Consider the following 16,283-nt stretch of genomic DNA (forward strand, 5'->3'; position numbering starts at 1 on the left):
GTTCTAGTAATATAATAAACAGTAATATGGAGATATGAATATTGCTTAAGTATTTGTATAAGATTATAAACATTTCACATTATGTAACTATTCCAAATGTCACAAATTAAGAAAATAAATGGAATTCACATAGATTGAGGCTGTTAAGATGATAAGCATTCAACTTATTTCACAAAGGCCACAAATGTTACAATTAAACATTTCATATAACACTCAAATATTTGTGATGACCTTGTTTGTGATATAAAATTAAGTGTACATATTATATTGTTAACATTATTTTACTTTCTAACAAACATGGCATTCTAATCTACATAACTGACAACCAATGTGGGTTGTGAACTACCATGTAGAATCCTCGATGCTCATGTAGAACATCTGAGATTATTAAGTGGATTTAAAGTATAAAATGATCATAATGATCAATCAACTGTATTGAATAGAGTTAACGTTTTGAGACCAAAACAAATTTTCTTCAAAGGCATTTTGAAGTAGTCAAATTGGACTCAAACTATCAGATGCAAAACATTAATTCTTTCTCCAAATGCTGCCAGACCTCCTGGATTTCTCCAGTATTTACTGTGTTTGTATTATAGACCTTCTCCCTTTTTAAAATTCATACCTATATTTATGTGTACGTGTTGGATGTCACGTTTTATTATTTTTCCTCAGTGTTAGTAGAAAAATATTCCTTTTCTTTGCCTGTAACACATATGCCAGACTGCACAGGTCTGCAAGGTTCCTTTCTCTGACCAAAAACTTATGTTCTTTTCAGATACTAACCTACAAATTACCAAGTTTGTTGAATTCAATTTAATAAAGTGTTCATTCAGCATTAGAATCATGGCACTGTCTGACTGGGTTTCCTAAAGAAATACAGGTACAATGCTTTTCAGCTTACCTCCAATGAAGTTCTTAAGTATTTATCCATTCAGCCATGTAATTTAGACCGCTTTGGAAATTTACAGGCATGGCAGGAGGCCTTTTGGTTCATCATGTATGCATCAACCAAAGAGGAGCCATTCAGTTGCTAGAGTTTCATCTTTTGCCTTGTAGATGATGGAACTTCAAATACATGTCCAAGTACTTTTTTAACTTTGGGGTTTCTATCTCTACTACAACTTTAGGTAGAGCATTCCAGATTCCCCTTGAAATCCCTAAAACCACTATTTAGATCACCTTATACCTCTATACAAAAAGTAATTGGTGCAAGAAATACTGACATAATTACATTATGAATTCCTTCATTCACATTTGTAATAGAAACGACCAAATGTAAAAGTTTCAGATTGCAGTACCTAAAATGGGACATAGGAATCTAAATATATTATGACACCTGTATGTACAGTTTTCATTGTAAATGGGGATGCTGGAATCCATGCATTTGGTAAACTGCATACAAATGTAGAAATTTGAATTTACAACTAAGAAACATTAAGAAATGTAAGTTGTGACATTTGTTTTATGCATGCTTTCAATTTCTTGAGTTTTCTTTTGCCAATATCATCCATTGAAACATAATTGTTAGCCTGAAAGGTTACCACACATTTTAAAGAAAATTATATAAACAGTTGATTTCTTAGCTTGAATTGCTAATGTTGTATGTAGCTATGTCACTGAGTACAGAAAACTATTTTCAATTTAAGTAAAATAACAAATTAAAGCTTTACAATAAAATATATAAAAATAATATTTTACCTTGCTACCAGTAAGTTGACCAAGGTGGGGTTTAAGATCTTCACCAATAACTGAATAGATGGCTACAAGGCAAAATACACTGGCTTTCCGAACACTGCTCTCTGTGTTGTCATAACCCTGAAAACAAATTATAGTTGAACGAAACAAATTATTCTTCGACCCTACTGTCATAAAGTATATTAACCTTTTAGAATGATTTGTGACATATTGCTTGATACCTTCACCCAAGAAATAAAACATCTTTCAAGTCTTGAAATTTTCAGTTGGCCTAACATCTACAGCACTGCTTTCTAAACATTTGTCTACTGTGACCCCAATTTGAGGGTTGAAAATTGTCATGAGCCTTCAGTGAATAGTGGGGATAGAGAAGACCTTGGAGAGAAAGGTTGGCCACTGCTGCCTCAGAACTTGTGACTCAAGTTTAGGAAGGCTTCTAATCTACAGACTTTTAAGGGACAGAATGTCAGATCTCTACTATCCATTCAGTAAAAGAATATCTTAATTTCTCTCTTCATAACCTCTACTTCTTGTATCTTCCCCCAAAGTCCTGTATCATTTTGAATTCCTTGATTAGATTAAGTCCCAACCTTCTAAACTCAAGGAAATAAAAAAACAAGTTAATGCAACTTGACTGGACAATTTAACCAATTCAGGGAGATCTGTTACCACAGATTTCACTTCCTGTCAAATTTGAAAGCTTCCTCAACTCTTTCTTGGAAAGACTGTAGGCCACATGAGACATGAACCTATGCAGGGAAGTTCATTTGAAAAACATGTGGGAATCTCAGTTAAAAGAACAGCAGAGCCTAGCTGTGTATATGCCAGTACAAGGCGTTCTGATTTGTAGATTAGCCAGAATACCGAGGCTTGGTTCTAATTCATGTCATCTTTGACAGCAAAAATAATTTCAATAAGTGCAATTTGTACATTCATGCCAATCTGATGCAGGAATGGATTCAACTGTCATTAGTATCTGAGTAGACAGACAGTATTTATTAACACTATTGGCAAAATCAACAGTGTAGATGCTTTCAGAGGTGTTGCTTTGGGCATTGTTTGAAAGCATGTATGGTCCAATACTTTTCATTTCTCAGGATGTCGGAAAAATGCAGCAAATCCTCTCTAGCCTCTTGTAAATGATCAATTAAAGGTAGTAGGCATTGGTCTTCCTATTTTGTAACAGCACAGAAAGTAGAGCATATTTAAGCTCAGAAAGCTTGGTCAAACTGCTGGAGACATTTTGTTTAAACAGACAACATAAAAATAGGCTATTCAGCCTATGACAGTCCTGGCCATTTGAAACAGCTATCCAATTAGTCCCATTACACTGTTCTCTCCTTTTCAGTTGATATCCAATTCCCTTTTGAAAGTTACCAATCACTTTTTCCAGATTATCAGAAATCACAGACTAGGAAATGGTTTTCTTCTGGTTCTGCTGTCAATTAGCTTGTTTCAGTGTTTTCTGGTAATAGGCACTTTTGATATTGTAAAAAGTTTATCCTCAAATACTCTTTTAAAAGAAGTAATGAAAATCATGAAAGGTTTTATAAGATCTCCTCTAGACTTTTTCTGTTCTCAGCACAACAACACCAGCTTCTCTGATCTTATTTTTTAGAATTGCAATTTCTCATTCCGGATGCTACTCTAGTAAATTTCCTGTGTGCAGTATTGGTCACACTGGGGTCATAGTACCCCAGGTGGGGCTTTATTTCAACATAACTTCCTTTACTTTGTACTCTGTGCCTCGATTTATAAAGCTCAGGGCTCTTTCTTTCAAAAACTTAACTTGTCCTGAGCCACTAACATCTCTGAACCTGAAGCTGCTTTGAAATTGTATGATTTTGTTTTCTCAGCCTCTTGTGCTTTCCAAAATGTATAATTTCACATTTTGAAATATGGTCCTAATATGGACAATCAGAAGGAGGCTCTACATGTATCACCATTATGTTGAACACCATTTAGAGGAAGCACTGATGGATATGACAAAATGGCCCATAAGCACCAATACTGATCGAGCTGGTTGAGTCCTAAAAGACATAGCTGTGGTAGTTGGAACCAACAAGTGGGGAAAAATATATGCAGCCTATTCCCCACCATTCTCTCTGTCACTGCTTCATGTGTCCATAATAGTGCAGGTAAGAGTGTTATGAAGGTGTAGAGATGTACTGTACGTTTAAGAGAGTTGAAAAGCTAGCAAGGACTGACAAAGCACAGAGTCCCGAACAAGGCAACAATGTAACATTTAGTCAAAAAAAAAAGCAGCATCTGGGTTGCCATGAAATAAAAACAAATTCGAATTTGGCCAGTTTAAATTATGTCCCAAGGCACCAAAACCCAATCAACCTGAATTTAGTATTTTGGTCATATTAAAATCAATGAAATGATCTGATGTTTTGGGATATAAAACCAGACATTTTGAACAGATGGGGAGAATTGCCAAAGACCAACAAATGTAGACTGCTAGCTGAACAGCCTTCTTAAAAGGTACCTGTCTGTGCAGGACAGAGGCCGACCTGGAAAGAATCTACAGAGGAAAATCTACAAAGGAGAATCGTTAAAGCTGACCGTTGCGAAATGTGATTTTTGTTTTGTAAATCTTAAATCGGGATTTTAAAAAAAAAATCAGGGACTAGTATTGTAGAGTGGGAGGTAGAAGATAGGCTTTAAGAGAAAGGACTTGTAAATAGTTATTGGTTTTAATATTCTCTGTAGTTCCATGAAAAGCAAGGCAATTCCAATCTGGGGTCAATGACAAACCCTCTGCTGACTGGTGTCACACCTAAGTCAAAGGAGGGTGGTTATGGTTGTCAGAGGTTAATCACCTTGGTCTCGGGACATCATTCTAAGTGTTCCTCAGGGTAGACATTTTCTAATTAACCTGTTCAGAGATGTTATTATATACCTCTCTGAAGCAGATGAGACTTGAAACTGGATTTCCTGGCTTAGAATTATACACACTACCTCTGTCCCAGAAAAGCCCCTATATATTCCACAGGGTGTATCCTTGATGAAGCAGCTGAAGATGGTTCAGCCTATGACTTACCCTCCATCATAAGATTAGAAGTGGTGATGCTTGCTCATGATGGCACTTTGTTCGGCATGGGCTGATAAGTGGCAAGTAATTCACATTACACAAGCAATGATAATCTCCATGAATGATTCTAATGCTCTTTGCTGTTTAATGGCATCATCATCAGTGAATCCCCCATTGTCAACATCTTGGGGGTTAACACTAATTAGAAACTGAGCTAATTTCTGTGATGAGCAATTCATCTTGTGTTTCTTCAGTCAGGTGTGTGAATAGAATATTCTGAGCTTGCCTTGATTTGTACAGCTCCAACATTTAAGAAACTTGACACCACCCAGGGCAAAGCAACCAGTTTCAGTGGCACTTCATCCATTACCTTCAACATTAACTTTTTTCACCACTCACATGGCAGCCGCAGTGTGTACCATCTACAAAATGTACTGCTTTATCATCACCTTTCAAACGAAAATGATCTCTACCACTTAGAAGGACAAGGGAAGCACATAAATGGGAACACCATCACTGTAAGTTCTCATCCAGGCCACACTTCAATTTGGATCCGTATCAGAATTCTTTCAAAATTCCTGCAACTCCCTTCCTAATAGTATTGAGGAATGCAGCGGTTCAAGAAAAGGTTCACCACCTTTTCCAGGATAATGAGAGGTGGGCAACACCTTCTGGCTTAGCCAGCAACAACATTCATGAACAAAAAACAAACCTCCTCAGGGGTGAGAATGCATTGTAACCTGCAAAAATAAGGCTCTCTGCTATTTTCCCATAGCTCTCTTCATCCCCAAGCTCATGACCCTGGAACAGGGAAAACTCTGCCCAATGTTTCAGACGTCTGACCTTTCTCACTTTGTTGCTTTTATCATAGAAGCTCACTTGTCTGCAAAGTTTCTCCAACATTTTCTATGCTCACTGCTACTGTTTTGTTTCTTTGTAAATTTACTACCCCTCTGCCAATATTTCTTTAAACGCATGAACATCAGTTTTACTAATATATTTGATTTCTGACACTTTATCAAATATCTCATGAAAGTCCATATACACTGCTATACTCTTGCCAACATGCTGAGTTTGTCTAACGCATTCTGTATGTTATTTATAAACATGTTTTCTTCGTGAAAATTAATTTTGTTGCAGTTTATAATCTGCAAAACCTTCCCCACTATTTGCATTAGGTTGACTGAATATGGTTGTTGTGTTTTTTGCTGTCCCCATTTTTAAGACAACACAGTTGTTATCCTCCAGTTTTCTAGAATCAATTCCATGTTCAAGGAGCTTTGAATGATGGTAGCCATAGCCACTATCATTTCCATTTTTATTTCCTTCAACAACCAAGGATACAGTCCAATTTGTACAAGTGACATTTTCTATTTAAGTGTTACCAAGCTTTTAAGAACGCTTCATTTTTAGTCCATACAATTTATCCACTACCTTCTCTATTACTGCAACAATGATAGGATTCTCATTTTTATAAATACAACTACAAAATACTTGTAGCAGCTCAGCCAAGCACTTTGGATTGCTAGTTTGTTTTCAAAGTGGTCCCATCCAGCCTTTCAACTACCTTTTTTACTCTTGAAAAGTATTACATGTGCCATTTTATGTTTTCTTACACACTATCTTTTCCCTTCTTTCCTTTTGGTTGTGAACTGAATGCTTTGGGAGAACATCGAAATTATAACATCCTTTCCCCAACTGATGAAGATATTCTACATAACATTACATAAAACTTTAAATTCAAATAACTGCTAGTGCGGACTTAATAGAACAAAATATGAACGACAGGTAATCCAAGGGTTCAACAGTGAACAGTTAGAAACTAGAACTACTGTGCAGTGAATATAATCCATCTATCACAGGCTCTCAAAATGGGAGCTGCAGTTTTCTGAAGGTTTTTAAAACAAACTGCAGGACTGTGAAATAATCTCTCCAGTGGTCAATGGAGAGGAAAACACAAAGAGAAAAAAGACACTAGGGTTCCCATTTATGCACCTTTCCTTGCACCCTGCCTGTCATGGATTTCAATGTTGAGTCATGAATTCAGTACAAAAAGGCTTAAGAGTTACTGGGAGTAAGAAAAAGTAGTGAGAGGTCAGTTTCTGCTGTAGTATCTGGATAATATCCATCCTGAGTCACAGAACAGGTCTTTCCTTGCAGACTTCTGAAATCAATCAGCAAACTATGTGTCAGAACCAGCACTGTGAATTTTCCTGGAATAGCTCATTTGTGGTTAGAGATGTACAATTAAAGATGGCAGGTGGACTTTTAATGCTTGCAGGTTAGATCTTTTCCACTTTGAAGGAGAACTTAAATAATAGAGGGTACCCTCAATGGAAGTTAATTTTCGCTCCAAATTTTATAAGATTTAAATTAAAAGATTGGTTTTGTAACTAGGCTAGGATCCAAGGAGCAGGAGAATCGACATTTCGGGCATGAGCCCTTCTTCAGGAATGAGGAGAATGTGCCAATCAGGCTAAGATAAAAGGTAGGGAGGAGGGACTTGGGGAAGAGGCGTTGGAAATGCGATAGGTGGAAGGAGGTTAAGGTGAGGGTGATAGGCCAGAGTGGGGGTGGGGGCGGAAGGTCAGGAAGGAGATTGCAGGTTAGGAAGGTGGTGCTGAGTTCGAGGGTTGGGACTGAAACAAGGTGGGGGGAGGGGAAATGAGGAAACTGGAGAAATCTGAGTTCATCCCTTGTGGTTGGAGGGTTCCTAGGCAGAAGATGAGGCGCTCTTCCTCCAACCGTCGTGTTGCTATGGTCTGGCGATGGAGGAGTCCAAGGACCTGCATATCCTTGGTGGAGTGGGAGAGCGAGTTGAAGTGTTGAGCCATGGGGTGGTTGGGTTGGTTGGTCCGGGTGTCCCAGAGGTGTTCTCTGAAACGTTCCGCAAGTAGGCTGCCTGTCTCCCCAGGCCGCACCCTCCTTTATATTGGGGAGACAGGCCGCCTACTTGCGGAACGTTTCAGAGAACACCCTCCTCTATATTGGGGAGACAGGCTGCCTACTTGCGGAACGTTTCAGAGAACACCTCTGGGACACCTGGACCAACCAACCCAACCACCCCTTGGCTCAACACTTCAACTCCCTCTCCCACTCCACCAAGGACATGCAGGTCCTTGGACTCCTCCACTGCCAGACCATAGCAATATGATGGCTGGAGGAAGAGTGCCTCATCTTCTGCCTAGGAACCCTCCAACCACAAGGGATGAACTCAGATTTCTCCTGTTTCCTCATTTCCCGTCCCCCCCACCTTGTCTCAGTCCCAACCCTCGAACTCAGCACCACCGTACAAACCTGCAATCTTCTTTCTGACCTCTCCGCACCCACCCCCACTCCGGCCTATCACCCTCACCTTAACCTCCTTCCACCTATCACATTCCCAATGCCCCTCCCCCAAGTCCCTCCTCTCTACCTTTTATCTTAGCCTGCTTGGCACACTCTCCTCATTCCTGAAGAAGGGCTTATGCCCGAAACGTCGATTCTCCTGCTCCTTGGATGCTGCCTGACCTGCTGCGCTTTTCCAGCAACACATTTGCAGCTCTGATCTCCAGCATCTGCAGTCCTCACTTTCTCCTAGAAGATTTGTAACTAGGCTATCAAACCTTGAGTGTCTTTGTCTATGTGGTGGTGGCAGTTTATGAAAGTTGCCTGGCTGCTTGTAGGAATCTGAAAGCTGGCAGGATAATTCCAGTTGGCCTCCTTTAATTGACCTTAAATGACCATCGACTGGCCATATTGGCTACTAGCTATGATCAGGTGGACGCCGCTGTCATTCTCATTGCATTTCCTTCCATCTCCATCCCCTGCCCCACTCCATGACACACACACACACACACACACATCAAATTACAACTATGAGAAAGGTTGTAAATGGAAATAGAGGCAGGGAGCTGACATATCAGCTGACTGGGTGAATTTGAGCTCCCACCCACTTTTGTTTCTATTCCCAGCACGAGCTAAAACATAACGAGTGCATGCAGTGAGCAAGTGTTGCCTGACTTAGAGCAATTCCAGTAATCTCAATTTATTTTCAATTTCTCTTCTTCATTTGATTCTTGTAATTGTGGGAATGCTGATAGTTGGACATACTTGAATTTTACCAAAATGCCATAATAATGTAAATTCTTGCATGAATAACTATCCCTAAGCAACTGAGTGTTGTCTTCAGTTTAATCTGGGTTAGAGGATGGAAACATAATGACACCTAGGTGCAGGAAGAGGTGGAAATAAGAAAAGGCAGGAGAGGGAAATGCAAAAAGGAAATGGAGGCGATGGAGCAGAGGGAAAACAGATATCTTGTAAGAGGGAGGTAGGATTGCTGAACAAGGATGAGCATAGCAAAGTGCCTTGGCAACTGAAGATAGAAATACATCAACTTTAATAATGATGGAGAGAATACTACTCAATTAAATATAACTACATATCCAACACACTTTTTCATATTGTCCAATTCTAGGTTAGATTCAATCTACAAACTCTAAGCATAAACTACAGTACTTATACTTGCAAAGCAATGATAGCTACGTACCATTAACAGACCAGGAATAATTTCAGGCAACAATTGATTCAGAGTCTCTTTATGGACTCTCTCTATGATCTTGGTTTGCATCTTAATGGCTGCCAGATTGATTGGACATTCTGCAGTCTGGATAATAGGACAAAGCACCTTAATACACTGTTCAGGGTTGATGGATATAGCCAGGGCTGTAGCAGCTTCTTCGGCAGCTCTTACCACCTAATGAAATAATACCCAGATATTAGAATTCTACAGTGCATCTCAATGATTATAAGGTTGTTTTACCTGTATAGAAAAGGTTGGGGGAGAAGAGGAGAATGAGGACAAGGACAAGGAAAAATCAGTAATAAATATGTACAAAGGCCCAGGAATGTTGAAAATGAAACCAAGTCATAGGAATGTTCCTGTCAACAGGCAGTACATTGTTTCTTTGCTTCTATAGATTCCTCATGTGCCACTCTTTTTCTAACGTTTTAGCAGGTTGCATTATTCCATTGCGAAATTGGCAGCCATTTGAAGTGTGATAACTGATAATTTTACCTCTTGGTTGTCCCTTATCCACTTTGCCTCTATTCAACTCTTCGCTAGATAATTTAGCTGAGATAATAATAATCATGTTGAGGTTTCCTACTACCATTCAATTGCTAAGTTTTAATGACAAACTCACTTCTACTTAAAACAACTCTCATTTCATATTTAATTGTATCCCAATAACAAGAAGATCAGTGCTGCATGCCCAGCTGGGCAGATCAATTCTACTAACCTACTTGATCATAATAAAATGGTCCATAAGGAGGCCAAATGTGTAATTTTTCATTAAATATTTTAAGAAACATTGTTCAACATTTTGTAATATATTAGTTCTTCAAACTATTTTCCTTGTATCAACATGTTATTGTGACAGCCAGATGCAGTACAGAACTCCCTCATAGACCTCCATGGTTCAAGAGGCAGCTCTCTGCCACTTTCTCAAGAGCATTTATGGACAGACAATAAATACTCACTTAGCCAGCAATGCATACACAAATTTTTACAACATTGCATACTGAGTTTTACAAGCACAGGCTGATGGAGTCTGGTCAGTATTTTACCTCTTGTGGACAACTGAGGAAATGTGCTGTTTAATGCATCTACCAGTTATTGGGATGAACAGCTTGTGGACAGGCATTGCACTGGCAATGAAATTCAAATTACTCTTGTGTAGTGGGCAGAACAATTTTTTTTGAACAGCAGCATCCTGTTAGTAGAAAATACAAGCATTCTGCTCCTGTACTGTAGAAGCATGAAATAGTTAACTTCATATGTTGCTCATATTTTTGAGATACCTTACTCGATCAGGCTAAGTTGAGATAGACTGGGTACATTTCAGGATGGAATGTGGTGGCCTTAGTCTCTTTAGTGAAGATGTGCAATACCCAGCAATGATTAGATTGAGACAGCCAATATCCTGTGTTTGTGGGGCTGTTTTGTTGCTGTAAAGAAACAAAATTGTCCTGCAAGATAAATTTGATGCTCTATTATGGTACTATGCTTGCATTGTTTTCAAATAGCTTGGGCCTTATTTATGAGGTTGTTGGCAAGGCAAATTTAGTAGCATGGATTTTGGTAATCCCAGTATGTTTATTGACCAGTGGAACTGGCTCGTCGTTGGCAGTAATATGGAACCGCTTAGTGGATTCCTTAATTAGCAAGACGTGAAGAAGCGAAAGTTCCTTAGACATCTCCATTTCAAAGGTTAATCAGAGCTTGGGATGAAATCCATTAAGATATATAATAGGATATGTAGTTGAAGATTCAAATACAATAAATTTCATTCCATGGATTGGAAATATGCAAAATGTAGGAGGCTAATTATTATTCAACTGAATCTTTCTTGTATTGTTGAGAACTGAGCCGAGAGGGGAACCCCTGACAACACTATTTGGGCACATATAGTGTCATTAAAGTGGAACTCAATTACGGCAATGGCAAAGTACATAAGTTTAACAGATTTCAACAATCAGTGGCATTCCGACACAAGATTAATCTAAATTCTCTGTAACAAGCATGACTATACTGACCAAAATGTACAACATTCTCAGCAACAGGCCCAAATTCTAATTTATTGGACCAGCTGACAAACATGACCAAAAAGTCGTACTTGCAAGCAAGTTAAAAAAGCACCGCTTACACAGACATCTCTGAAGGAGCAACAAGCTGACTGGAGGTGCACTTGATAGGATACATCTTTACAGTAAACTATGTCCACATTCATATATGGGTGGCACGGTGGCACAGAGGTTAGCACTGCTGCCTCACAGCACCAGAGTCATAGAGATGTACAGCATGGAAACAGACCCCTCGGTCCAACCTGTCCATGCCAACCAGATATCCCAACCCAAACTACTCCCACCTGCCAGCACCCGGCCCATATTCCTCCAAACCCTTCCTATTCATATATCCATCCAAATGCCTCTTAAATGTTGCAATTGTACCAGCCTCCACCACATCCTCTGCAGCTCATTCCATGCACGTACCACCCTCTGCGTGAAAAAGTTGCCCTTTAGGTCTCTTTTATATCTTTTATAACTGTCATCCAGGAGACTTCATGGGATATCTCACTTTTGTCATAAGCTCGGAGACGTGAAACAGGATAATTTGCAGGACGGATATGACTGGGTCTACACTATTCATTCCAGTACCTAGCTGGATGTCAGGTGATCCATCTAATTAAATCCCTTTCGCTTTGTAGGGGTTTGGTACAACTGGAGTTGAGGGTCATTTAAGATTCAACCACATTGCTGTGGTTCTGAAGTCCCATTAAAGCCAGACCAGGGTAAGGACAGCAGTCCCCTGAAGAATATTAATGAACCATATGGGTTTTAATGACAACTGATGACAGTTCAAGATCACTGCGAATAGCTTCTAATTCCAGATTTATTAATTATGTGAATTATTTTTTTTCCAGTTGCTATATGATATGATTCAAACTCATGTCCTCAGGCATTAAGAAATGCCTAATCAGTACTCCAGAGACATCATCAGATCAGCCATGAATGGCAAAGAAAGCTCAATTGGTACTACTTATGAATATAGCACCAATTACAAAAGCATAGCTTAAATTGCTTTTACCATGTTGTTTTGGGCAGGCAAAGCAATTGCACACAACTGTATCCTTCAGCTTTCCAACAATATAGATGAAATTGATCAGAATATTACTGCTCTTACTTAGATTCGGCTGTATATTTGAGGCACAACACTAGGGGGAGCACCTCCTGCACAGGTACAGTAATAGTATAGGGTATTTAAAATGTGGGATGCTTTTGAAGTGTACTTCTGTTTTCTGTTGCTGAATTAAGAATTTTTGAGTGCATGTTTTCTCAGAATTGAGAGGCTGAGATTACAGAGATAGAAAGAGGTATAGCCGTAGAAGAACTTTCAAACAAGGATGAAAAATGTAAATGCTTCAATAGAAGATAATGTAAGGCAGTAAGTACAAGGGATAGATGAACAGGATGTGATGTCAGTAACAACGTGCACGCAGACATGGCTCAATAAGATCAGCATCAACATTTGTTTGAGTGACTTGGGTAGTTCTAGATAATAAAGTATGCAATTTTCTGCATATCCCACTACAGTATCACTATTTCCATTAATGCATACATTTCAGCTATTTTGAAATGTTCAGAGACTAAAGAATCCATTCAGCAAATTCAAGGTGAAAACAGCTCTCAAATTGGTATTATAAAAATGACAAAAGTTTCTTTTTTTGTGCACTTATAACTGGTATCAGTTGCAAGATTTCCACTTTTATGAACCGTGCTATCCAAACATAAGTTTGGATTAATAAAAATATTGCCCAACCATCTTTACCATAATTTGATGTGTTCCACAAAAGAATATTTTAAAGATTGCAGGTCATCAATGATCAGTTATAGACATATTTGCAGAAAAACATTAATACAAATTAAATTTGCTTTTTCTTCAGCTCCAAGAAAAAAAGTGCACAACCAACCTCTTTTTGAGGATCTTTGTGAGCTTCCAATGTCCTTATGATAGTAAGTTCTGCATAATTTTTGAATCTTTCTGGCTGGTGCTTTAAAATCTCTTTTAAAACTCGCAGTGCCAATGCTCTGATTGTATGCTGTAATACAAAGAAAAAAGAAACTCAAAGTTAACAAGTGTTTCATTATGTAAACTTTGAAGACAATTGCAGAAACTGTAACAGAAATAAATTTTGCTGAATTCAAAATTTCCATTTAAAAAAACTGATCCATCCCCCCCCACCCATAATTATAGTTATTGGAACGACATGGTATGTTCCAGGTGTGTGCCATTTCACAAAAGAGGAAAAGAACAAAGACCTCAACATATATTCATATTAGGCTCAATTAGCTGACATCAGCTGTTATCAAGACACTGCACACAGTGATAAAATGTATGTAATATATATTTAAACAAATCAGCTTCAAGAAGAGGATGTTTAGTCTATGAAATTCCAATGATTTATTTTTGGCTGTTCAATTGCTTCTTGAATAACCCTAAGGTTTTTGCCAGTTTTCTTTCTTGGTAATTTATTCCAAATATTTAGTACTATAACTAACATTTTCTCTGCCTGTTCTAAATTCACTTTCTCTATATATCCATTCAGCATTCTGGTTTTATTTCCTTGCAACTTTGGATTAAAACTTTGAGATTTTCTTTTTTTGGTTTGGTAATAGCATTTCATATACTTGTATGGGGCCATTCTGAACTACCTTGTGATGGGAGTGCAAATTTTAAGTTTTAATAGCATTTTTTTTCATCGGTCTTCCATGTTAAATTTGACAATAGATTCCTATATTCCCCGTACTGGCTCCAGTTTATTTCACTTGGTGTGACTAAAAGTGAATACCTCAACTCATATTTTATAGTCACTAACCACAAATATTAACTTTTACTCTAAAATAAAAAAAAAGAACTGCGGATGCTGGAATTATGGAACAAAAACAGAATTTACTGGAGAAATTGAGCAGGTCTAGCAGCATCTGTAGAAAGAAAACAGAGTTAGTGTTTTGAGTCCAGTGGCCCTCCTTTACAAGGGCCTGAAAAAGGGTCACTGGACTTAAAACATTAACTGTTTTCTTTCTACACAGGCTACCATACCCACTGAGTTTCTCCAACAATTTCAGTTTTTGACTTTTACTTTATTGTACTTCTATTGAAACGGCTTCACCATATTTTCTCTGGATACTGCAACAAGTATCATCTTTGATCAGTCGTAGGCCTGAAGCACATAATATAAGTCCAGATTGCAAGGCTAAAATGTCAGAGGTGACATTCTCAAAAGACACATGAAACCATGGCTCCATAGATATATTCAGATAGACATCAAAGATCCTATGGTAATAGGTAAAGATAAATGAGGTCTCCCAGTGTTCCAGTTAAAATGTTTCCCTCAATACCTTAAAAACTGGTCATTTATCTCTTTATTGCTTGTGAGTAGTATGCAAATCTACTGCAGGATTTGACTCAAACAAGGATATCAAAAGTGCCAACAATAATAGAATCATAGAGCACAGAAGGCAGCCATTTGGCCTTATGCGCATGTCCTCTAATTTTTTAGATTGTTTCTTGTCTGTGTTGTGACTGTAGTCACAATCTCGGATGCTTCTCCTGTTGGACATGTTCTTTTATTCTGCTGATTAATCCAACATCCTGAAACAGTACAGTATTGTTGAATCCGCCAAGTAATTCCTCAAGAAAAAAAAATTATTCCTTCTAAAAGGATTTCTTGCGTTCTTCTGACCACAACCCCTACTTACTGAGTTACTTATTAACCCAAATCTATATAATAGGACCAGTTTGTAACCTCCATGTATACTTTCAGTTAATTATCTCTTACAATTTGTCTTCCATAAGGCCAAATGAATCATCAGTCGAGTGTGGGTGCTGGTAAAGCACAGCAGGTCAGGCAGCATCCAAGGAACAGGAGAATCAATGTTTTGGGAATAAGCTGAAGGGAAGACCTCATTCTTGATGAAGGGCTTATGCCCAAAACATCGATTTGCCTGCTCCTCAAATGCTGCCTGATCTGCTGTGCTTTTCCAGCACCAAACTCTTGACTCTGGTCTCCAGCATCTTCAGTCTTCTCTTTCTTTCCCCCACATGAATCATCAACCAGCATCAGACTTGTTCTGGAGTCTCTCAATATCTTTACGGGCTTGCGTTCTTGATTACAAGAATAAAGAAACACCTCTCACTTGGAGATTAAAAATATTCAGAACCTCCAGATGTCTGATTTTCTATCAATAATTGAGGGAGTATTTGCTTGACTGTCTTGAATTATTTCTCCCTTTCCAGTAGGTTGAGACTGTACACTCCACGTGTACCACCGCTAGTTTTACTACTCATTTCCTGTCCTGACATGCTCTCTTCAGAGTCTTTCTCAGGTGATTCTGCTAATGAAATAGGTCTCCCATTTCAGTTCCAATAATTAACTTTAGTATATCCAGTCTTATTACTATATTTAGGTTCTAGCCTTTCTCCTTCATTATTTTGGTACCCTTTTATTTGCGACAGAGAACTAATTCTTTTTCCAACCCTAGCTTTTCTATTCCTGCAAATCCCATGTGAACATTTCCCCATGAATGATACAGATCAGTATCTGCCAGAACTACCACTTCTTGGATCAGGTGTTCATCTAAGTCTTAAGAGTTATTGGCATACTATTTCAGAATTCTTCTCTAATCATTATTTGTCTCTCATTCATAAAATTTATTTCTAACTTCAGTAATCAAAGCTATTGACTCCAAAGTATGTTTAATTTTCTCTTGCAAAGTCTACAGATGTCTGATTAGGTTTATTTCTTAATGGTCTTAAATTTTAATTGATAGGCACAGAGACAAGCTCATACCATTGAGTATTGCCCTTTAGCAACCTCAGTCATTTTTTGACTACTTCCCAGCTATCTCTCCAAATGAGGAAAAGATAACTTAATTCCATCTTTTGTAAATGGTGGCAGTGAACACATTTTTCCTTAAATCAAATGCTTTTTTGGAATAAAAACTTGCA

At 38.3% G+C, this 16,283-nt stretch overlaps 1 protein-coding gene across 48 annotated transcripts in view; it reads right to left on the reverse strand.

The window, feature by feature from the left end:
- The window catches only part of clasp2 (cytoplasmic linker associated protein 2), a 328,546-nt gene that overhangs the window by 1,815 nt on the left and 310,448 nt on the right, over window positions 1–16,283 (reverse strand). For all 48 annotated transcript variants that reach the window (XM_087986123.1, XM_087986122.1, XM_087986097.1 and 45 more), the window contains 3 exons: window positions 13,246–13,374; window positions 9,264–9,470; window positions 1,699–1,815 (listed from right to left, as the gene is read on the reverse strand). In XM_087986123.1, the coding sequence (XP_087842249.1) occupies window positions 1,699–1,815; window positions 9,264–9,470; window positions 13,246–13,374 (453 nt within the window). The remainder of the gene's footprint in view (window positions 1–1,698; window positions 1,816–9,263; window positions 9,471–13,245; window positions 13,375–16,283) is intronic.

This window comes from Chiloscyllium plagiosum, unplaced genomic scaffold (assembly GCF_037043375.1).
Source record: "Chiloscyllium plagiosum isolate Xiang-an unplaced genomic scaffold, Cpla_swu_hap1 HiC_scaffold_4, whole genome shotgun sequence".
NCBI classification, from domain to species: Eukaryota; Metazoa; Chordata; class Chondrichthyes; order Orectolobiformes; family Hemiscylliidae; genus Chiloscyllium; species Chiloscyllium plagiosum.